This window comes from Myotis nattereri (assembly GCF_964212035.1).
Source record: "Myotis nattereri genome assembly, chromosome: 16".
NCBI classification, from domain to species: Eukaryota; Metazoa; Chordata; class Mammalia; order Chiroptera; family Vespertilionidae; genus Myotis; species Myotis nattereri.
In genome coordinates this window covers 47,336,728-47,360,135 of record NC_138091.1, presented here as the reverse complement: position 1 = coordinate 47,360,135, position 23,408 = coordinate 47,336,728, and the positions used below count along the sequence as shown (strand labels likewise).

General features: G+C 59.0%; 1 protein-coding gene across 2 annotated transcripts in view; it reads left to right on the top strand.

The window, feature by feature from the left end:
- The window catches only part of SRCIN1 (SRC kinase signaling inhibitor 1), a gene marked incomplete at its 5' end in the record, with an annotated part of 66,578 nt that extends 43,463 nt beyond the window's left edge, over positions 1-23,115 (top strand). For both annotated transcript variants that reach the window (XM_081109627.1, XM_081109626.1), the window contains 9 exons: positions 723-898; positions 5,596-5,726; positions 5,884-6,031; positions 6,359-6,605; positions 7,036-7,270; positions 8,851-9,005; positions 9,288-9,440; positions 14,503-14,649; positions 19,713-23,115. In XM_081109627.1, the coding sequence (XP_080965753.1) occupies positions 723-898; positions 5,596-5,726; positions 5,884-6,031; positions 6,359-6,605; positions 7,036-7,270; positions 8,851-9,005; positions 9,288-9,440; positions 14,503-14,649; positions 19,713-19,847 (1,527 nt within the window). In that variant the 3' untranslated portion in view covers positions 19,848-23,115. The remainder of the gene's footprint in view (positions 1-722; positions 899-5,595; positions 5,727-5,883; positions 6,032-6,358; positions 6,606-7,035; positions 7,271-8,850; positions 9,006-9,287; positions 9,441-14,502; positions 14,650-19,712) is intronic.
- Between the last annotated feature and the right edge of the window lie 293 nt (positions 23,116-23,408).

Below are 23,408 nucleotides of genomic sequence, written 5' to 3'. Positions count from 1 at the left end.
CCCGCCTGGCAGATGGTCCCCCCAGCCAGGAGCCTGGCATCGCGGTGCCCGCTCCTCCAGAGGGCCCTAGAGCCTGTCAGGTGAGAATAATGAGCAGAGACAGGCTGGAGGGGGGCAGCGAGTTGCCATCTGGGCAACAGATAAGATCTCGCCCGCCCCCCCACCATTGCCCCAACTAGGCCTTAGAGCTGGGTTCGAGGGTTAAGTTAGTCTACCCGTTCCAGCCATGGAAACTCTCTATCAAACCCCAGTGCTTGAGTCCATCGAAGCCACAGCCATGGTCGGCAGGGCCCTACATAGGGCCACTCCTTGTCCCCCAAATACCCTGTTCTCCTTGCCTCTGTATTTACCCAGCACAGTAACCTTGTCCTCCGCCCCCCACCATCCCACCCCTTCGCTGCTGCTCACGTCCACAGTCATGCAGCCGCACCTTCTGCTTGGGCCACTCAGCACCCCTCCCCCACTACCCCCCATGCCTCTCTCCTCCTGCCTCTGTCCTCCAGAACTTAGCCCTCGGCTTCTACCCCCCACCCCCCACCCCCCACGCCGCGCCCCTCCATCCCAGCCTTTCGCTGCTGCTCACGGCCGCAGCCGAGCAGCCGCCTATGCTGCGGAGCCCGCCCGGCCTGGGGCTGTCCTCTGCCTGCCTCCTCCTGGCCCTTTCCCTGATGCGCGCCTCCATCCCCTCCCACCCCGGTCCATCGGTCCATCTGCCTTGACAGCTGCAGAACCTCGAGTCGCTGCGCGCGCTGCTGAAGGGCACAGAGGCGGAGCTGAGCATGCGCGTGTCGGAGGCGGCGCGGCGGCACGAGGACCCGCTGCAGCGACAGCGCACCCTGGTGGAGGAGGAGCGGCTGCGCTACCTCAACGACGAGGAGCTCATCACCCAGCAGCTGAAGTGAGGCTGGGCCTGGCGGAGGAGGGAGGGCGGGGGTGAGGCCGGGGTGGCGCGCAGCCTCCCTTCCTTCTGAATCACAGATGACGTTGGTCTGTTCTGAAGTCTGCTCTCCTTCTCCTGCGTGGCCTGATTTCTCGGTGACCCACAAACCTTGGGCCATCTGGCGCAATGCCTGAGTTCTTTTTTTTTCTGGCTTGATGCCTGCTTTTGCTATGGTCTTTCTTCCTAATGGCCCACAGTCTGGATACCCCGTGGCCTGCAGCCTTGCTTTCACGTGGCCAGCTGCCTGATTTCACTGCGCCGTCTGTCTGCTTTCATTCTGGCCTGTGACATGTAAACTGACCCTCCGGTAGAGTATCCAGGTGGAGGAGCAGGTGTTGCTAGCTTGGTCATCTTGGCGCTGACCAGCCACAGTTGCCAGCATCCCCGTTCCCTAATCTCTGAGACCAGGGATAGCCAAGGAAAAAATCTGGCTTTTTCAGAAGGAATGAGGAATAGAGAACACCCCACCCCCAAATGCTTAGACGTGGAAGAGTTAACAGAAGACAGTCTTTGAACCAAATTTAGCAAATAGCTGTCTGGCCAAGATTCGATTGTCTGGCACCGTGGAAGGAAGACGCTACCTTTCGCTGCCGGTCCACTGTGTGAGCCCTCCCACCCCCCGCCCCCTGCAGCCTTCCCTGGTCAGAGGCAGAGGCCCTGCCCTGGCCTCCCTCCTGATGGCACCGGGCACAAGGGGACCTGAGGTCCTGCTCCAGCACCGAGAGGCTGTGTGATTGGGGCCGATTCCGCCCTTCTCTGTGCTGTGGCTTCCTCATCGGTGCCAAGTATTAAGATGTTTGCAGTTCTTTCCAGAGGGGGCATGGGTTCAACTGGACAGTGACTCAGGGAGCTGGGAGACGCTGCTCGGAGAGCCCAGCGTCCTCACCAACTCCTATTTGATTGTACCTCTTGCAAGGGGCTCCTGAGAAGCCCCCCTGCCCCTCAGCCTGGGGCCCACTTCCCTGGAGCTGAGATGAAATAAGGGGTCATCTCACTTGGAAACAAGCTGGCTGCAGCCCCCCATCGCTCCAGGTGTGAAAGCTTAGTGACAACTCAGGTGCGACCTCCAAGTAGACCGGGGGGGGGGGGGGGGGGCTGCCCAGCCCAAAGAATTCTGTTACCTGACTTTTCTGTCCTCTCCTTGCCCTTTTCACTCACCACATAGGAGCTGGGTTGGAATTAAAGCGCACACACACCTTTATTGAGACATTAAAGGGAAATAAAAGGAAGTAAAAAAGCACAGAGGCAGAGGAAATGAAAGGATGGATTTAAGCCTTTGTCCTATGAGTGTCTGGTCCTCAGCTCTCCAGGAACCCATAGACTCACTACCCCCTGCCCCGTTAGCAAACCTAGCACTCACACCGCTCTCTTGCGAGAGCTTGGGGGATGATAGATTGCTTCTGGCAGGTTTCTCCACCCGCTTTGAAGGGGGTTCCTGCCTTTTTGGGGTGGTGCCTGGCTGCGCTGCACACCAGGCCTGCAGTGGCTCCAGCTGGGCCATGAGGGCCCTCCCTGCCCAGCTCCCAGAGCCTCCCCAGGCATCAGGTGGACCAGGCCCCTCCTTATCCCTGTACACTTGCTCTTCCTTGGCTCCCCTCTGCCCCTTCTTCTCGCCCTGGCCTCTTGCAGGAAGTTAATGCCAATACTGTGCGTCCTCCAGTGTGGGCGTGAGATGCAGTGGAACCGAATGGCTGAAGTCAGACATGAGTAGGTCCTGCTTTGCCACAAAATAGCTGTATGATACGTTACTTCATCTCCCGGAGCCTCTTTTTAATAAAAATGCCAAAGCCAGTAGTATCAGCTGAGGTGGCTAATTGATTAGTTAGGGTAGCTGCTGTAAGAAATCATATAATGGTTCAAAAGTAATAGACGTGTCTTTCTTTCTCCTGGAAAGTATCGGGTGGGTTAGTGGGATGGCCCTCCTTCATGTAGTCCCCCAGGGACCCGGGCTAATGGACGTTTCGCCATCTTCAATATGTGCCTTCCAAGACCACCCACAGGGTCATTGCCTTTCAGCCAACGTGAAGGGGAAAGAGCCCGGGAGAGCTTACATGGGAGGTTCTTGTGAGCCAGGCCTGGAAACAGCAGGTACCCCTTTCCCTCGTATGCCATTGGCTAAACCTCAGTCTACGGCCGCTTCTAACTGCCAGCGAGGCTAGGAAGTGTCGTCTGGTGTCTAAGCTACTGTTGATCTATGTGTAGATTGGACATAATCATGGGTCCCACTCACAGGATTTGTGGTGAGAATTAAATAAGGCAGCAATTTTCAACCGGTGTGCTGCAAGAATTTTTAAAACATGCAATACCTGACTATTTAGTCAGGGGCACGGGCTTACTTTTGTTTTGTTGTTAATCCTCACCTGAGGATATTTTTTCCATGGATTTTTAGAGAGAGTGGGAAGGAGGGAGCGAGGAAGAGAGGGAGGGAGGGAGAGAGAGAGAGACATACTGATGTGAGAGAGACACATTGATTGGTTGCCTCCCACACATGACTTGACGGGGAATGGAACGTGAGACTCTTCAGTGCGAGGGCTGACGTCTTTTCCCTTAGATTGTCCAATAAAAAAATGACCACAGCCAACACGAAAATAGCCACCTGGTGTGAATGGATCAAAATTTTATCCATTTTTTTGTCAGATCGGCAAACTCATACATTTGTTGGTGTGCCACAGCATTTCAGTCATTAGTGTATGTGTGCCATGAGATGAAAAAGGTTAAAACTCACCAAAATCGGGTAACGAAAGGGGAGGGCTGAGTGTGCACCTGGCATATAAGAAGTGCTAGGGACATGCCAGCACTTTCCCTGGCCGTGCTGAGTCACAGGAATTCATCCTGGGCGCCAGCGCGGCCTGTCTTTTACCCACCAGTTGGTTGAAGATGGAGAAGGCATGCTGATCAGGTTTGCTGATGACAGAGCTTTGAGGGCGAGCAGATCTGCCGGGTGGGAGAACTGGGATTCAGAAGTTGTCTCCGCTTGGACGGTGGAGCTGAAATCCAACCGCTGGGATTTGTCAGGGAGGCATGTGAAGGGCCGCACGTGGGTCAGGGGTGTCAGTGACTCGAGGACAGAATTGAGGTGACCTGCCCGGGCGGCGGTTCTTTCTTTCTTTCCTTTTTTCTTTTTCTTTTTTTTTTTTTTTAGTCCTTTTTGCAGGCCCCACTGAGATCAACAGTTCTTTCTTTCACTTAATCGTTCAGCCCACAATTATTTATTAGAAAGCTCTTCTGCTCCAGGCACCCTGCCAGGTGCTGGGCATCGGCTACGACTCTGGAAGGCACGGCTCTGCCTGCCTGGCGCTGCACAGTCCAGCAAACAGGAGCCCCAGAGGCTGGGGGGGGGGAGTGGGGAGCAGGAAGCAGACCCCCAACCTCAAGTGTAAGGAGTAGAGGACAGATTCCCATTGAGGCCTGAGAACAAGTGTATTAGTCACATGTATATGTGTATGTGCACACATGTCTGAGTGTGTGTGTGTGTGTGTTTGAATGGAATATTCTAAGCAGAGGAAATGGCATTAAAAAAAGCCCAGAGATCACTTCTCGGCCTTTTGGCTAAGATCAAGTGTAGTATCGGTTTAATATCTGATACATCCTCTATCCAAGGAAAGTATATTAAATGGATTTTTGGAGCAGGGAGATGGAATAGGAGCTTGCCCCGTCCACTCCACGCATCGACCCGGTACTGCAGTACCTCCGGGAATGGTGTACCAAAAAAAAAGCTCAGAGAGGAAAGCACATGCAAGGACCTCAGAGAAATTCCAGACGGTTCTAAACAGAAGCAAGAGAGACGAGAACAAGAGATGTGGCTGGAAGGAAAATAAGAGCAGTCCCCAGGGCCTGACCGCTCGCCATCCCTTTCCCGGCTGCATTAGCTTATTTAATCGTTACCGTGGCCCCAGGAGGAAGGCGCTCTTACCATCCCCATCTTTTGGATGAGGAGGCTGAGGCCTGGAGAGAGTCGGTAACTTGTCCAAGATCTCTCCGCGGGGGCGGGCAGAGCTGGGATTGGGATTTGGGTCTGTCTGACTCTGGAGCCAAATTTTCAACTACTTACCCTCATGCCCTTCTTGACTGCCTTGAAGAGTTTGGAGTTTAGCCTCAGAACGATGGGATCCATTTAAGGTTCAACGCAGGGGGTGGTGGCCGGGTCTGATTTACATTTTAGAAAGATGTGGAGCTTAAAACGACACAGGCTCAGCATAAGCCCGTTGAAAATCAAAAGAAGTTTTGTCTTCAAAGAAAGAGGCTGAGTGTCTGGATCATTTGAGGAAGGGTAGGTGGACACGGCAGTGCCACCTTGCAAGAAGAGAGACCCCCTCGGGGCACGTGTAGCTGCCGCTAGCGCTCTGCAAGGCCGCCAAGTTCTCTGCTGGTTCCTTGGCACAATGCGAATGGGAGGATGCACGTTACCGGGAGGGAGGTGTGAGCTGATGTGGCTAAAGACCGGAGCTTCAGAAGGAGATCCAGGGGCCCCGTCAGGGAGCCCTTCTGAGGTCTCACCTCCAAGGTCTGGCATTTCCGATTTCACTTGGGCACGTGGCCTGGTGGACGGCTTTTCATTTTGATCTGACTGGTGGCCTGATTTCTTTCCAGCTGCCCGATGTCAGGGGGCGGGGCTGGGGCCAGCAGGGGCTGAGAGGGTCTCTCTGTGGCTGCAGTGACCTGGAGAAGTCGGTGGAGAAGATCCAGAGGGATGTCTCCCACAACCACCGGCTGGTGCCGGGCCCCGAGCTGGAGGAGAAGGCGCTGGTGCTGAAACAGCTCGGGGAGACACTGACCGAGCTCAAGGGTGAGCTGGGGGCTGGTGGATGTGGCACGTGGTCCAGGTGGGCGTCCCCGCTGCACCCCCCACACCCTCCCTCCCACCCAGCACTGCCCTTTCTGCTGCCCATCCCCCCACTCCTCTGAGCTGCTCCCCCTCAGCTCACACCTCCCGGTGCCCTCAGCTCACTTCCCAGGCCTACAGAGCAAGATGCGGGTAGTGCTGCGCGTGGAGGTGGAGGCCGTGAAGTTCCTGAAGGAGGAGCCCCAGCGCCTGGATGGGCTGCTCAAGCGCTGCCGCGGGGTCACAGACATGCTGGCCCAGATCCGAAGGTCATTCTGCCCCTGGCCTCTGACCTCTGACCTCCGATTTCCCACGGGGGCACACCCTGGGCCCAGATTGATAGATCAGCCTGACCCCTTATCCGGACTCCCCTTTTAAAGGTCACTGGTGTGCAGCTGGAGCTATACCCCAACTCCTGCTTGTTCGAGGCTTGTCTGTCCCTAATGCTGGGCGCAGTCCCTCCTCCCCAGGCCCTTGCCTCTGTCCTGCAAGACCCCAGAGCCCTCCTTACACCCGCCTCCCTCAGGCCAGGCTTCCCTTCCGTGGGCCCACCCCCCTGCTGGTCTCACAGCTGCTTCTAACTCTTCCGACCCCAGGCAAGTGGACGAGGGTGTGTGGCCACCCCCCAACAACCTCCTGAATCAGTCCCCTAAGAAGGTGACGGCCGAGTCTGACTTCAACAAGAGCTTGGACTTTGAAATGCCGCCCCCCAGCCCCCCGCTAAACCTCCATGAGCTGAGTGGGCCAGCTGAGGGGGCCCCTTCCACCCCCAAGGGGGCCAACCCCACCAAAGGCCTGGACACACTTGGCAAGAGAAGCGTGGACAAGGCTGTGTCTGTGGAGGTACTGGGCCCGGGACAGGGGGTCAGCTGGGCTCACACATCTTCCCACCATCCTCGGCTGGAAGTAGTTCCTCCTGGTGAAGGAGGAAGTCCGAGAAGCCTCCTAGTCAGAAAAACATATTATAAAGCCATAATAGCTAAAGCGGTGTGGCATTAGCATACGAATAGACTGTGTGACCAATGAAACAAAAGAGAACGTCCCGAAACAGGTCTAAGTATGTCCAGAGAGTAGTCTGTGAAGAAGGTAGCATTCCAGACTCATGGAGAAAGCTTGTAATATTCAAGAAGTTCCCAGGTCTCCGGGGGGCGGGGCCAGATGTGGGGCTTCCTTTACCATTCCTTGCATGTGTGCCTGGGGGAAGGGGCTGAGGCCCCACAGGCCCAGGAGCGGGCGGCCACTGTAGTCCTGACTCTTGCCCCCTCCTCTTAAGGCTGCTGAGCGGGACTGGGAGGAGAAGCGGGCGGCCCTGACCCAGTATAGCGCCAAGGACATCAATCGGCTGCTGGAGGAGACGCAGGCGGAGCTGCTGAAGGCCATCCCTGACCTGGACTGTGCGAGCAAGGCCCACCCAGGCCCGGCCCCCACCCCTGACCACAAGCCCCCGAAGGTCCCCCACGGCCAGAAGGCAGCCCCCCGAACGGAGCCCAGTGGAAGGAGGGGCTCGGGTACGGGGAACATAGGGGCGGGTGAGGGGCCCAGAGGAGGGAAGCCCCATCTTCGGAAGCTCTCAGGTTGATGGCGGAAGCACGGGGGTGAGAGAATCTCTGTGATCAGGCTGTTGGAGAAGGGAGGGGCTGGGACATCAGCAGCCCGACCCTCAGCCACTGAAGGGAAGTGCAGAGTCTGGGTTAGAGCTGGACCCGTCCAGGGCTTCCCCCATTGGCCTGAGTGCTGCTGAGGGGACCACGCAGGGAGGAGGAGCAAGTCCAGCAGACCCAGCACGTGCCCTGAGCCAGGCTGTGCCGACATAGGGTGCATCGCTGATCCATATAGACATGGTTCCTGTGCTCCCGGCCCCCCACCCCAGCCTGTGAGCTCACAGGGGAGGCACAAATCTGAACCTGAAATGGCAACCATCACTCATTCACTTATTCATTCCTGCCGCACACATTTGTCGAGCACTTACTGTGCGCTAGGTGCTGGGAATAAGGACTAAGGCACGCTTGCTTCTAAGGAGCTTAAAATGTAGTGGAGGACTGACACTAACATAGATGTTTATCAGGCACTTACTATGTGACAAGAACCGCCCCAAACGCTTCCTATATATTAATTCTTATAATTTTGCAACGGCCCCAGGAGGCAGTTCCGGTGGTTATTCCCGTTGTACAGACGAGGGCACTAAGCCCGGTGTGGTCATGTCATCTGCCCCAGGCTGGTGTGTAGGGCAGAAGTAGGATGTGGTGCTAAATGCAGTGGTGGAGGTGAGCTCTGGTGTGGAGCAGTCCCAGAGGAGCCCTGGGGGGGCAGCAAGGGCTTCCCGTGGGAGGGCCCTTTCCATTGGAGCCTTGAAAACACATAGGTGCTTCCCTGGCCAGTGAGCGCGGGCACGCCAGGGAGAGGGAACGGCGTGTGCACGGGCCTGGAGGGTCCAGCGGGGTCCGGGCCAGGGAGTGGCACGCTGAGGCTGAAAGATCGGCGCGTGCAGAGGGTGCTGGGACAGGGCGGTGGGATGCGGTTTTGGGTAATGGGGAGCCACGGAGGATCACAGGCAGAGGAGTGTCAGGTGTGAGTGTCTCTTCTGCACGTGGCCCTGGAAACAGTCCCCACCCCCAGAAAAATCAGGGGGAGGGCCTGGTGGGCAGGGACAGGCTCTTGCAATAGGTATTGTTCTCTTTTGATGGAAAAAGGACAGAGGTCCAGACCAGGGCAGGGGCTGAGGTCAGGGGGAAAGAGGCGAAGGACAACAGCATTTCTCAGACTCCGACGTGTACCTGACATCGCCTGAGGGTCTGCCAGAATCTGGCTTCCGATCCTGCGGCTCTGGTGGGCCTGAGCTTCTGCATTTCTGACAAGCTCCCGGGCGCTCCGCGGCTGCGGGTCCGTGCACCGCCCTTGGAGTATGGAGGGATGAGAGCGCAGTCAGAGGAGTGACGGGGCTTGGGGCTGGGTTGCAGGGGGAGGTAAGAGAGGAGGGGGGCGGGGCTGTGTCCTGTCCCCTCCTCCTTGGAGGAGGAAGCAAGGTCTGGCCCCTTGGAGTCAGCGGTGGCACAGGTCCCCTGACCTCCAGCCCCTTGGCTGCCTGCAGATGAGCTGACGGTGCCCCGGTATCGCACGGAGAAGCCCTCCAAGTCACCCCCGCCGCCCCCTCCCCGCCGGAGCTTCCCGTCCTCCCACGGCCTGACCACCACGCGCACCGGAGAGGTTGTGGTCACCAGCAAGAAGGACTCGACTTTCATCAAGGTACCGCCCCACCTGGGGCAGGGGGCGAGGGGCTGAGTTAGGGGGATGCCTGAGGGGCCCTCCAGGGATCCTCCGGGCGGCCCCCTCTCAGAGGAAGTGGCAGGAAAGAAGCTGGCCAGTGGGGACTCCGTTCTGGCTTGGGCTTCCCCATGGGAAGGGGCCGTCCTGGGAGGACGAGGAGCCAGGGCAGGTGGGAGATGGTCCAAGCCCATGGAGCCTAGGAGGGGAGCTGATGCTGGAGGCGGGGCAGAGCCTGGGCTTGACGGGGCCTGGGCCTTGCAGAAGGCCGAGTCCGAGGAGCTGGAGGTGCAAAAGCCCCAAGTGAAGCTGCGCCGGACGGTGTCCGAGGTGGCCCGCCCGGCCTCCACCCCACCCATCATGGCCTCTGCCATCAAGGACGAGGACGACGAGGACCGCATCATCGCGGAGCTGGAGGTGGGTCAGGGCTGCGGCTGGCCCCCGGGTCGTCCGCCAGACCCGGCTCCCTTTCCCTGCCAAGCTGACCCCCGGGCGAGGTGGCCGGACTAGGACAGGGGTTGGACTCTTGGGCTTCCCGCTGAGTGCCGGCCTGTTTGGGACCCTGTTCTTCTTGCCTCGATTTTTCTCTCCATTGTAAAGTGTGTGTGTGTGTGTGGGGGGGGATGGGGGGGGCAGGTCTAAAGTCCCTCCCTGCAGGTTTGGGTTTTTAAAAAATATTTTTATATGTTTTTATTGATTTCAGAGAGAGGAAGAGAGAGGGAGAGAGATGGAAACATCAATGATGAGAGAGAATCATTGATCAGCTGCCTCCTGCACACCCTCTTCTGGGGATGAGCCCCAAACCTGGGCATGTGCCCTGACCAGGAATCGAACTGTGACCTCCTGGTTCATGGGTCAATGCTCAACCACTGAGCCACACCGGCCAGGCGAGGTTTTTGATTTCAGTCTTTGTGAACCACCCCTAACTGCCCTGAGACCCCCCCTGTGCTCTGAGACCCCCACCCTTGGATGTTCTTTGAACATTTAATACCCAAGTGCCTCGAACCCATCCCAGTCTCTCAGACTCCAGTGTTCCCGGCCCCCTCTCTGAGTGGCCGCAGACCCTGGATTCCCAGGGCTTCTGGAGACGAGACAAATGGGAGGGCAGAGTGGCCAGTGACGATTGTTGAAGGGCCAAGGAGTGAAGCTGGGATCCCAGTGCCAGCCCAGGCCCTCCCTTCCCGTGGTGCCTGAGCCATAGACCAGCACCTCCATTGTCCTCCCTGTGCGTCTCCTCCAAACTGTCCCCCACTTTCTGCTCCCCAGGTGTTTGAGAGAAGCTCAGTGGCTTCCCTCCCCCCCACGCCCTGCCGCCAGCCGATCCCTACCTTGCTGCCCCCCCAGGACTCAGGGCCCCCCGGGGGCTCAGCCCCAGGCCCCACATGGAAGGTAACAGGCTGCCCCCACCTCTCACGGCGCTCCTTCTGCCTGTGCCTCCACAGCTTCCTCTCTTCACCTGTCACGCTAACCTGCTAAGATGCCAGTCACACCCCTGGGTCCCCACCACCGCCACAGCCTCACCCACCTGGACCCCCCCCCCCCAAGGACAGGTGCACAACCCTTCCTTCCATCCCTGGGACTCCAGCAGCCTGGCAGCCAGTAGCCCCTTGGGTCTGCCTTTTCTTTTCTTTTCTTTTTTTAAAATATATTTTATTGATTTTTTGCAGAGAGGAAGGGAGAGGGATAGAGAGTTAGAAACATCGATGAGAGAGAAACATCAATCAGCTGCCTCCTGCACACTCCCTACTGATGTGCCCGCAACCAAGGTACATGCCTTTGACCGGAATTGAACCCGGGACCCTTGAGTCCGCAGGCCGACACTCTATCTACTGAGCCAAACCGTTAGGGCGGGTCTGCTTTTTCTTACAGGCTTCATTCGGGTCGGCCCATGGGGGTCTGGGTATTTTGTTCCAATCTGTGGCCCGAGTTTAGGTCTGGCCTGCAGCCTGGGTTTTGTCCTTGGGAGTTTGGACCTTGGTCACTAGGTGACTTTACGTCCAACTCAAAACCTGACTTTGTCCTGAGCCCTTGTCTAAGCCTCCACCATGCCCCCTACTCTGCTGCCTCCTGCCCCCCTACTCTGCTGCCTCCTGCCCCCCTACTCTGCTGCCTCCTGCCCCCCTACTCTGCTGCCTCCTGCCCCCCTACTCTGCTGCCTCCTGCCCCCCTACTCTGCTGCCTCCTGCCCCCCTACTCTGCTGCCTGTGCCAGGCGGGGGTTCATTTCTCCCACAGGAACCTGTGCCTTGCACTGGGGCCAGGACTCCCCAGGGGGAGCTCATTTCAGCCCCTCTCAGGCCCATGGCCCCATCTTGCCCTCTTGGTCAGGGAGCTCGGAATGGAAGAAACCCATGCCCTTCCTTGGCTGCTGGCTCCCTATCTTTCAGCATTTGGGAAGTTCTCCTTTCTCTCTAACTTCAGTCCTTGCTGCTGTCCCCTGCACTTATTTCCTTCGTCCTCGTTCTTGGGAACTTGGGGTGGACTTGCTGTCTGCACCCCTCGGGGACTGTGCCTCGGGAGGGCAACCTGGGCGGGGGGACTGGGAATCGCCCACCGCTCAGTCACTCCACGCTGGGCGGGCAGCCTCCCGTGCACACAGGCTCCCCTGCCTCCTCTGGCTCTCCTTGGCCCACCGTGGGCCCCATGCCGGCCACCACCTGATTTCTGGCCTGGCTTGAGGCCTGGTGGTGCTTTGTCTCCCTGGCCAGGGGGAGCAGACAGGCGCCAGATGGGGGGCAGTGCTGTCTGCTGGGTGCAGGATGGACACAGAGCCGTCCGAGGAGCCGTCTGGGGATGAGCATTATGGGAGGGCTGCCCCCAGAGGGCTGTGCCTGCGGCCCCCAGCCCCTGCCCCTTCTGGCTCAGAGCCAACCGGAAGGGGCCCAGTGGGCAAAGCCCCTCTGCGGGCCTTTGGGGCCTGGCTCACCGAGGCACCGTCGGGCAGTGGAGCCGGGCAGGCATGGGTCACCCTCTCTGCCTTCCTAGTCTGCACCCCCGTCTTCAGGTAAGCCGGTGGCAGGGCTGGTGGGAGGGAGGCCGGGGAACCTGCTGCCCCCGCCCCAAATGTTCCCTGTGGCTCCTTTTAGTGGAAAGTGCACTGGACTTGGAGCCAGACTACCTGGGTTCAAGTCCTGGCGCTGCCACTAACTAGCCGTGGGTAAATGACCTTGAGCGGGTCACGTGACCCTCCCCACCCTTGGTTTCTACCTCGTGAAGACGGCGAGAGCCATCTGGTGGGTTACAGTAGGGATGAAAGGTGAAGGCGCAGGTGACAGAGCCTGGCCCAAAACTGGTGCTCAGAGTTAGACCAGGGCTCACTCCATTTGGGGGGGTCTCTGTGGCCGCTCCAAAGCCAAAGCGAGGGATGTTCACACAGAAGCAGGTGCTCTAGCTTTGCCCGAGCCTGTGTGCAACAGAGGGACTTGGTCCAGCCGAGCTCCCCACTCCCCCCACCCCCACGGCCCCCGCCTTGTGAAGTTCTGAAAGTGGAGGGTGGAGGGACCAGGAGTCTCTGGCCTGTGATGAGGATGAGAGCCTAACCTTCAGAGGCCGGAGGCCAACATCTGGTCTTCACCCTCACAGGCTGCTGGGCCGTCACTCAGTTCAATCCAGCAAACAGCTGTGTGCAGGGTGCCAGCTCACTGACTCTCCGCCCGCCCCTCCTGTTGCTATCCCATTGCACAGGTGGGCACACTGAGGGGGGTGCCTGGGAGAGCTGCTCCCAGGACTCAGCATGGGCAAGGAGAAGTCAGCTTGTGTCTGTGCTTCTAGGTAAACTGACTTCTCTGCCAGAACGCGGGAGACTGGAGGGTGTGGTGGGAAGAGGTCTGATTCCTAGTCCCAGCTTTGCCTCTAATTGCTGAGTTCACTCAGGCCCCTCCCCTGCCTCAGTTTCCCCCACGATGGAAGAAAGGGGCTGGGCTCACCCATCATCTAACCACCGCCCCCCACCCCCGTCCCAGCTCTGGTGGTTTAGTTTGCAGGGATCATATTCTCCCTCATCTTTCTTCTCCCCCCAGGCAGCCCCGGGTGCCAGGGCCTTGTGCATCCCCCGGATCATCTTGACGGAGTGTGCCCCCGACCCTCCCTCCCCACCAGAGGCCAGGCTGGAGGAGCCCGGTCCCAGAACGACCCCCACCCCCAGACCCCGGACCCTGGTTGGCAGTGGGAGGGCCCTGCCAGAGGTGGTGGCCGAGGCTTCCAGGCCCAGCAGCAGCTGGGTGCCCGAGAAGCCAGGGACATCTCTGAAGAGACAGGGCTCAGGGGGCTACAGTCTGGAAGAGGGAGGAGCCAGGGTCCCCTGCTCTCGGGGACCAGCCCCAGACAGAACTCAAGAGCCCTCCACTGCTGAGACCAGAGAAGACCACCCAGAGGAGACCCCCAAGGACTCTGGACATGACGCCCCACCTGGCAGCGGGCAGTGTGAGGGCCAGCCTGGTGCTGGCCTCGGCGGCACAGTGAGGGGTGCCACCCCCCAGCGGATGGACAGCCTGGAAGAGACGCTCCGGGAGCTGGAAGCCACGCTGAGCCAGATGGGCACAGCCCCCTCCGAGAGGCCCCTTGGCAGCCTCCCACCCCTGCCCCCCAGGCCCAAGGTGGCTGCCTCCTCCCCTGTTCTCCCCTCCTGCCTTAATGCTCCAGTCTCTCCATCTTCAGAGCTGGAGGGAGTTGGGGGCTGCAGGAGCACCCAGACAGCCCCCTTCTCCCACTGGCCTTCTCTCAGCTCCTGCCACCCTCCTGGGAGCCTGGCGTCGGGCAGGGTTTGCAGGCTGAGCCCGAGGAGGCTGGGAAGCTGGCCTCCCCAGGGACCAGCCCATCCAGGCCTGGCAGGGACCAGGGTCTCTCCTCTGCTCTGTATCTGTAAACCAACAAATAAAGTGTTCTCACTCTTTCCCCTCCCTCCCCGCCCCTCCTGTGTGACTCTTTCTGTCTCTGTCGTTCTCTGCCTGCGCCTCTGGACTCCCAGGGCCCTTCCGGGCAGGTCTGGTACCTCGAGTGGTTCAGGGGGCTGGACTGGTCCATCTTAGGGAGACTGCACCCCCATCCTCCCATTGGGAGGAGATGTGGGCCTGGGGCTGCCAATCCTGCTGTTTGCCATTATAAAGACCCCCCCACTCCCCCATCTCAGGCCTGCTCTCCTGGGCTCAGGATGGTGCCCCTTGCTGGGAGTGGGGGTGTTACATTAGAAGTGGCTCCTCCAGGGGGTGCCAGCTGCCTCTGGGCTCTCCAAGGAAACCACCACCGAGTTCTCACTGGGGAGCTGAGTGGTCAGGAACCTAGTGGGTACCCCTGCCACCTCTCCTCAGGAAGGCCTTAGACCTGGCCTCAGAGAGTGGCCCTGAGTCCTGGGCAGGGGTGTGGAGCCTGGAGGGGTCTCTAGGGCCCACTGAAGAGGTCCTAGCCCCAGAGACCCCGCCTAGTGCCTGGGGCTCCTGTATGCCCCCCCGCCCCCCAACCTGACCCGGCTCTTCTTCCTGCAGAGTGGCGGAGGCAGCGTGCCGCCCATGAAGGTGGTGACTCCAGGGGCCTCTAGGCTGAAGGCAGCCCAGGGCCAGGCCGGCAGCCCCGACAAAGGCAAGCATGGCAAGCAGAGGGCCGAGTACATGAGGATCCAGGCCCAGCAGCAGGTAAGGTGGGCACCACGGGAATAGGACCTCGGCCCCATCCAGTCCCCCGCCCCCGCCCCGCAGTGCTGTGTGCTGGCCGCCTCCTGCCATTGTCCCCGTGACCGCCTTCCTACCCGATGCCCAGAGAGGTCCCCCTGCCAGGACCGCCCCAGCAGCCCCTGGAGCCATCTCCTCTCTCCTCTCCCTAATCCCAGGGCTCTGGGTCTGGGTTAGGAGTTAGGCTCGCAGCCAGGCCTCCCCGCACCGGCCCTCACACAGGGCCAGAGAGCCCTCTCCGCAGCTGCTTCCGCAGGAGAGGGAGCGAGTAGACTCCTGTCCCCACCAGCCCCAATGACGGGTCCTTCTAAGACCTGGCCTGCCCTGGGGTGTGGGAGGGGGACTTAGATGCCCCTTCATCTTCTGCCACTCCCCTCTTCTCCACTGCCTTCTCACCACTCTCAGTCCCTCCTGCTCTGTGGGACCCCACCCCCCAAATCTCCTCTCAGCCTCCCTCTTAGCTCCCAGGCCATCGTCCAGCTGAGGGAGAAGCCAGCTTGCACCTGCAGCTCAGTCTGGTGCTTGGGATTCAGTGTGTTCCCGTGGACGTCGGATGGGGGGGGGGGGAGGAGAGAGACTTCACCCCCAGATGGGAAGGAGCGGCGGGGGTGTTTCACCCTCTTTCAGATTTGATTCGCAGCCGTGGGCACAGAGTTGACCTCACCGTGGGTGTTTCTGACCCGGGTGGTCCCGGGTGCCCGGGTGGCTGGCCCAGAGGTGCAGGGTGGCCCCTGGGCCTAGATGTTGAGAGGCCGTTAGGGCACTTGTTTGGTTCCGTGACTATTTCTCAGCAGGTCCCGGATGCCAGGCCTGTTCTGGGCGTTGGGGTTGTGAAATGTCCAGATGCTGGGACATAAAGAAGGTTCTAGGCTCAGAGGCAGGAGGTTAGAAATGGGTGAGTCCAGCCGCCTCCTTTACAGCTGAGGGGACAGCTCAGAGATGGAAAGGGACTTCCCAGGGGTGCAGAGCAAGGTGGATCAGAGCCAGGACCGGCACCCAGGAATCCCAACGTCATTCCCCCCTCACGGCCGGGAAATGGGGGTTCTGAGATGGTGCAACAGTGCCCGAGGCTGCACAGAAATCAGAGACACAGCTGAGAAAAACCCCTTGGATTTGTGCTCAAGATCCAGGGATGGCGTGGCGGCCAGGTTCCCAGGGGTGCAAGGACCCCGATCTTGGTGCCCCTGTGGACAGCCCTCCTCTCCGAGGGCTGGGAGCGCTGTGAGCACCCGCTGTATCCTCTCAGATGGCTCAAATGGATGGACTGTAATGAAGGGACCACCCAGAGGGATGAGGGAAAGCACAAGGATGTTGAGGTACCCAGGGCCTAGTGAAAGCAGAAAGCTGGACCGCCCTGGGGAGGGGGAAGCAGAAGGCACAGAGTTTAGGGAGCCCGGTGAGACTGGACAGCAGGGCTGTAGTTAGGGAGGCCAGGGCTGCACCATGACCCCAAGGAGGGAGGTAGTGGAGGAGAAACATCACCCCTTCTCTCTCCATCCTGCCATAACCCAGCCAGAAGCCAGTCAGCAAAGGCAGGGGGTGCGGGTGTCAGCCAACCAGGGCACAGAGCAGGGCAGGACTTGGATGGGGGGGAGGATGGAGAGGCAGATAGAAAATACTAGTAGTCATGTATCATATTTAATCCTCATAACTTTATATCTTAAAACACATGTGCTCAATCTGCTTTGTCACTGCTAATCCCTGTAGGCACTCAGTAAATATTTGTCCGGTAGGTGAGTGAATGAATGAATGAATGAATGGGTGGATGAATTTGCCGCGTATCAGGCCCAATCCAGGGGGAAATAGACAAAGCAGACTCCCACATACTGCGTCCTTAGTACAGACACGGGGCCTGGTGCTCTGTGTGGCATCGTCTCACCTGCCCTGATGCTGCAGGGACTGTTTCCCCTGCCATGCAGGTGAGCACCTGGAAGCCCTGGGAGACGCTGCTTAGGGTCCCACGTGCGGCGGTGGCAGAGCGGGGACTTGGGCCCGGGGCTGCCTGTCCGCATGCTGGAGTCTCCTGCCTTGTCAGGGAGCAGGAGCTCTGGGTCGTGGGGAGCGTGGGCGAGATGGCACCAGTGACCTGGGTACTGTCGCCTGGAGCACTGGGGAGCAGCTTTGGGCCTCGTGTATCAGTTGGAATGCTTTTAGCGGCAGGTCACAGAAACTCCAATTCTAAATGGCTTACACAATGAGGAGGGTATTTGGTAACAAGACAGAAGTCTGGAGGCAGGGAGGACCCAGGGCTGGGGAATTCAGCAGCTCAAGAATGTCAGGAAACAGGTTTCTTTTCTATTTGGGTCCTGTTGGCTCAGCCTTCTGCCCTGCCCCCAGGGCTGCCTTCATTCCAGGGGCCCTAGGACACAGATCTTCTCAGGGGCAGGAGAATTGTTCCGGAAGCCCCCATCTGATCTCCCCTCTCGTCTCATTGCCCTGCCTACATCCGCCACTGGCAAGGATAAGGGATTGCTTGAAACTGCCATATGCTAGTATTTCTCAGGACCCTCCCCGCTTGGGCTGCGAGAAGCCCCGCCTCTCCTGACAGCCCTGTGCCTGGTTCAGGCAAATAGGAAGGAAGAAGGGCCTGTGGGCAGTGGGTAGGTGGCCCTAGGGATGGTCCCGGAGGAAGGGCCAGCAGGGTCTGCTGCGTCAGGATGATCGACGCCCGTATGGGAATCTGCGCGTCATAGCGTGGAGGGACCGGTCAGCGTGCGAGGGCATGGAGAGGCTGCTAGCCTGCGTCCCACAGGAAGAGGAGGGTGCAGGGTTCAGCCTAAGGGTTCCGGCCTCCCCCAGCGGAGAGCCGAACACCTGACAAAGCTCTGCTCCTTTGGGCATAATTGGGAGCAACAGGGACGGACTGGCTGGGGAAATGCAAGTGGCAGGAACCTTCAGAGACAGCAGCTGTGTCACCTGAGAATTCTGTGCAGCGCAGGGTGCAGGGCGAGGTCACGGGCACAGCTGGACATGCTCCCTCCGCTTCAGGAAGTGGGTTGTGGCTGTTGCTGCAGCCGGTCAGTCTCCCGAGAGGGACTAGGGCCTGAGAGAGCTTGACCAGACAAAGGCTCACAGAGCAACTGTAAGGGGTCTGCGTGAAGAAGGGGTTGGCAGGGGGTGGGGGCATCCCATCCATGTGACTCTGCCCAGCGCTGTGAGAGGGGGGTGGGGGGACATCACTTGGGTGAATGCAGGGCCAGGTAGAGGCCCAAGTGGGAAGGCAGGTGTTTTAAAGACCAAAGCTCAGAATAGACATAGATGGAGGCTTTTGACAAGTGCTAAAGGGGAGGAACAGAGAAAAGCTTTTAACTGGAGATGAATTGAGAACAAAGGGGACAGCCAGGAGGGAATCAAACAGCTGGCCCGGGACTTGGTGAGATGTGAAGAGATGCAGGAGACACAGGAGAAGAACTTTAAATAGGAAAGGGGCGGGGATGGGGCCAGACAGGAGCCCAGGGGAAGTGACAGGGAGTCAGAGAGCTCTCGGTTGCCATCAAGGGGCTATGCCTGGCACCTGGCTCTTGGCAAAGGCCCGAGTGAACGGAAGGGTCCGGTGCCTGGAACCCTTGGAGTAAGGAATGTGCGGCCACAGTAGAGGAGAGGGTGGGAGACCCCAAGGGGGAACCTGCCTTGAGTGGGGGGCAATGTCGACTGCAGCCTGCAGTGTGGTGAGCAGACCCCAGATGAATCACGCGCTCATTGGGGGTGTCAGAGGGGAGACATGACCACCAGCAGCAAGGGCGGCTCGCTGTCAGCGGTCGGGCTGCCTGCGATCGCATTTCCCTTCCAGGCTGCTGGGGGCTCGGCCTGGCTTTCCCGGGCAAGGCCTCTGGGAGAGCTGACCCGGCAGCTGGCTGCTAATACAGGTCGTGGGAAACAGACTGGCCTGCGCAGAACCGGCAGGAGGTCTCTGGCCAGGGGCCACGGCTGTTTCCAGTCCTCTTCCTTTCTGTCTTCTTTATCAGTAAATACGCTGTCACCCTGGTAGCTGAGCAAGGCCAGGAGGGACAGGAGAAAACCCGGCCGCATAGCCCTGACCCCGGGGACCTCAGTCCAGTGAGCAGCAGGTTCGGTTGGGGCGCCTGCCCAATATGCAGGCCCCGGAGCCCACGCCGGAGGCGGATTCTGGAGCCGGCCCGGGACTCGGTATTTGCCCCACATCCTCTCCTGGAGGTGGAGGCGATGCAGGCGGCTCTGGAGCCATACAAACCTCCAGGACCCGCACAGCTGCAGGGGCTGCTGGAGGCGGGGAAGGGGCTGGGCTGTTTCTAACTATCAGAGCTGAGTGGTGAGTGCGGGACATGATACGGGGGGGGGGGGGGGGGGGGGTGAGCGCCCTCCTCGCCAGGCCCAGCCCAAAGCCGGAGAAGCAGCCGTACAGGAAGCAGGTGGGAGTGAGGCTCCGTGCGGCCAGCGCCTTTTCCTCCCGGGTGGGTGGGTGGGTGGGGGTGGGGAGGCTCTTCAGCGAAGTGTTTCCCGGGGAGGACACGCTCCCCAGATGCCACCCCAAGACCTTCTGCTTAGAATCAGCCTCCCGCTGAGGTGGGCAGGGCCCCGGGCTGGGCTGCGGCCCTTTGGGACTGCGAGCCCACCTCCTCCCTCCCTGCTCCCAGGGCTGCCCCCCCCCCCCCCCCCCGAGGCCGCTAACGTTTCATTTCTCCTTCCTCCTTCCCCTGTCCTCTTCCCTGCCCCATGTCCCTCTCTGCTGGCCCTGGTGCCGTCTCCCTCGTGCTTCCTGGTCTCTCTGTTCCACCTTCTCTCTTTCCTATCAGTAACCTGGGACCTGTGTGCCCACCCCAGTTCCCAGGCCCTTTGGTCCAACTCCGTGCCCCCTTCTGCCCTGCTGTGCCCCCCCCCCCCCCGGCCCTGTCTCAAAGGGACCACTCTCTTCAGATGGTTCCTTCCTTCTGCAGTTACTTTTCTCTCGGACATGTGGAGGGTTTTTCCTATTTTAAAGCTTCAGCTGGGGGCCAGCATGAAGGCTCTCCCTTCCTCTCTCTGACCCCTGACCCCTGTTTGTGTTCCAGGCCACTAAACCGTCTAGAGAGACGAGCGGGTCGAATGAGACCTCAAGCCCAGTCTCAGAAAAGCCCTCGGCTTCCAGAACCTCTATCCCCGTATTGACTTCGTTTGGGGCAAGGAATTCTTCCATCTCCTTTTAGAGGCCCCCTCGCACCTCCACCCCAGCCTGCCCCCTCCCTGACCCCCGACATGGATCTCCCTGCTCTTCCCTTCATCTCCCCCCCATCCCCACTCCATCCTCAGACCCTGGGGAGGGTTGCCACAGGGGTGGCCCTCCTCCTGTCTCTCTCTCCCCACCCCCTGTTGGTGTTTTTGGTGTTTTTTTTTTTTAAAAACGATTCACTTTTAATTATCGTTCTTTTTTTAAAATAAAAAGCAAAACAGTAAAACTGAGAACCAAAACACACCACCTTCCTTTGACTTCCTGTTCTAAAGTGGCCCACTTCCTCTCATCTTCCCTCCCTTTTCTCTTTGTCCACTCCTCTGTCCAAGCCCATCCTGAAGTTCCTGCACCTCCCCCGTCCTCCCCCACCCCCTCCCCCCTCCCCCCAACTTCCTAAGAGCACTCCAAACAAGCTCTGAGCCCCGGAGACTTGGAGCAGCAAGACACCGGCTCTCCCCTCCTCCGGAAGCTGGACATCGGACCAACCCACGTCAGACTGGGAAGTGGGACGCAGGCAGACTCCGGCCCTGGAGGCACCCCGCCTGTCCCAGCTCTGCAGTGACTGAACTCTGAACCCCGCTGTTTCTTTGCTCCCTGGTGGGCCTGGAGTCAAGATTTTGGGACTGGAGGAGCCTCAGAGTTTGAGGGGCCTCAGGATGGGTGTGGGGTACGTGGGGCTGTTGAATCTGTGTCCTTGGAGAGGACTTGGCTTCCTGGGACTCCCTTCCTGTGATGAGGGGCCACCTGGCCTGCGCCAAGGGGAGGAAGGGGCCCCTTTGGACGATTGGCTGTGGACGGTGCGGGGAGCAGACAGCCTGGCCCTGGAGACACTGCCTTGGGAGCCGGCAGCCCAGGAGGGGTGTTTGGTACTTTTAGTTTCCTAATTTAGCACTTTAAATGACATTAACTTATTTCAGGGGGCGGGGTGGGCAGGAATGGAGGGCCTAGATGATTAGATGTTGAGGCCTGGAGGGTGGGAAGGGTCTGGTTGTGAGGGAAATGGGGGGAATTACAGAGGAGGCTGATAGGAGCTGGGAGGATGGCTCTGACCCCAGGGGTAGGGGGACTTGACCTTCAACCATCCTCTTTGAGATCGGAGGGCTTTCAGGGAAGGGATACAACGTGGTCTTTCAATGGGGAGCCGTGACCACTGGGGAGATCCTTGAGGGTCCCTGAGGCCAGGCCCCCACCTGCGGACACCCGCCTGGCTTCTGGCCAGGTCCTGAGAGGGGCGGAGGGAAACTAGTTTTGGTTCTCAGCCTGGCCCCGAAGAGGGCAGAGTGAGGGGCCCACAGGGAGACTCTGGGTGGGGAAGGAGGAGGAGGATGGAGTGCAGCCCCAGGGAGCAAGGGTACTGTTTGGAGCACAAAGTGGGGTACGCGCAGGGGAGGGAGGGCTGGGATGAGTCTCCCTGAGTGAAGCACAGAAAGAAGGAGCCACTGAAGGCAGCGCCTCTGGGCCCTGGGACCTGGTGGGAAGGTCCCCTCCCGGGGGAGCTGTTGAGGGTTGGGGAGGGAGGGAAAACTGGGTTGTGTTTCTTCATTTCTCTTTTTTTTGTTTTTTTTGTTGTTGATTCATTCTTGTTTTCTAGCTTTGGATCATTTTTGTACAAAGGCAAGTAAGCCTTTTTGAAAAAGAACAAAAGAAGAGGAAAAAAATCCCTCCTGAAAAAAACAAAACCTGGAAAATAGGAAAAAAAAAAAAAAAAGGACCTCATAAATGATGCAATTACTTTTAATTGCAGGCAACTCTTTACATTTAAGTGAAGTGTCTTAACATTTTATATTGTTTTAAAAATATATTTACATATTATATATATAATATACGTAATATAAATATATATAAATATTTAAAAAAGAAAAAAAAAAAAGAAAACCACGGCACTCTCTCCCTGGCCGCTGTTTTGGCGGGGGAGGGGGGCTGGAGGGTGGGCACATGGCCTGGCTTCTGTGGTCCAGTAACATGGTGTGGTTTGATTGGCTGTACAGAGACCCCTGACTTGGGAGGGGAGGGGGGAGTGGTGCCCCCTCCTCCCTCCACTCCATGACTCTTCGCTTGCTACTTTTCACTTGCCCTCACCTCCCACCCTCAGCCCGGTGCCCTGAATGTGTGCCCCACCGTCATTGTCCTGAGTTGAATGTCCCTTTGTGGGGAGCTGGGGGGGGGGCAGGGGGGGAAGTGTCCATCCCCCAGGGGGCAGAGGGAGGGAACCCTGGGCTCGCCCCACCTGCTCACGTGGAGCCCAGCGGGATTCGCATCTTTCTTTCACTTCGGCTCCTGCACATTACGGGCTGAGAGGCATTTGCGTGGAATTGTGCACAGCCTGCGTGTCCGTGTACACCGGCACAAATCCACTTCCCCGTGCGCGGTGGGGAGCGTGTGTGCACAGGGGTGAGTTACCGCCCCCGTAGGCGGGGAGGCGTGCGCACGTAGGTGCGTGGAACCTGCTTGGGCATCAGCACGTGCCCACCTGCACGTCGGTGTGGAAGAGCTTTGCATATGAGAGCGCGTGTGATGTGTGTGTGCAGATGTGTGTAGCTGCAAGAGACTGTATGTATGTGGGCCACATGCGTGGACAGAGGGGTGTACATGGAGGTGCATGTTGACCTGTGTGGGAGTGTGCAAATGTGTGTAGACCCAGGCGTGCGGAAGTGCCTGTGTGATGAACTGTTCCATCATCCCTGCACCACTTGCTCTGGCCGCCCTCCCAAGCCCCCACCCCCTTGGCCTCTCAAAGCCCACAGCACGTCAATGCCTCCCCCACCCTCCAGCTGCATGCGCCTCTCTGCTCTGTCCATCCGTGTGTGCTTGACCAAGAGAAAGCTAAACCGCCTGGGGGGGCCCTTGTACCTGGCCCTCCCAGCCCCCGCCCACTGTGCTGTGATACTCACACGGGGGCTCTCTCTCCCGCCCCTTCCACAATATGCTGTTTCCCTAGGAGCCTCAGGCTCGGAGAGGGGTCCCAGGTGGGCCCCCCGGGGCGAGCCCTGGCTCCACACCCTGCCCGGTCCACCCCGTAGGGCCCGTGTTGGTGTAGCAGTGATGGCTTCTGTGGATATTCTGTGACCTCTGTCAGTGTAACTTGACAATTTCTAAATGGAAAAGGGTTGCTGTGTTTTCTCTGTCTCTCTTTTTTAATGTCCTTTTTCTTCTCCCCACTTCCCTGCTCTCCTTTTTCGGTTTTCTAGCCGAGTGTTTGGGGCTTAAATAAAACTTGTTTCTTTTTCCTCTCCTGGATCTCCTTCCTACAGGCTGCTGTCTCATCATTTCTCCGCGTCACCCTGGAAGGTGCGGGGATGGGTGGGGCAGAGGAGGGGGGTCCCTGGGAGCCAACTGCCCCACACGCAAGGCTCAGGGGAGGAGGGGCAGGAACACACAGGGGCTGCTGCTGCCCCCAAGGGCCTGAGACCAACTCCGGGAGGCTGGAGAGGGACATCTCCTGGCTAAGCTGCTTCACCACCACGGGTGAGGTCGCTACTGGCGTTGCTGACACCCGTGGGCGCCAGAGCCAGAGATGTTAGATGTCTGGCTCAGCGTC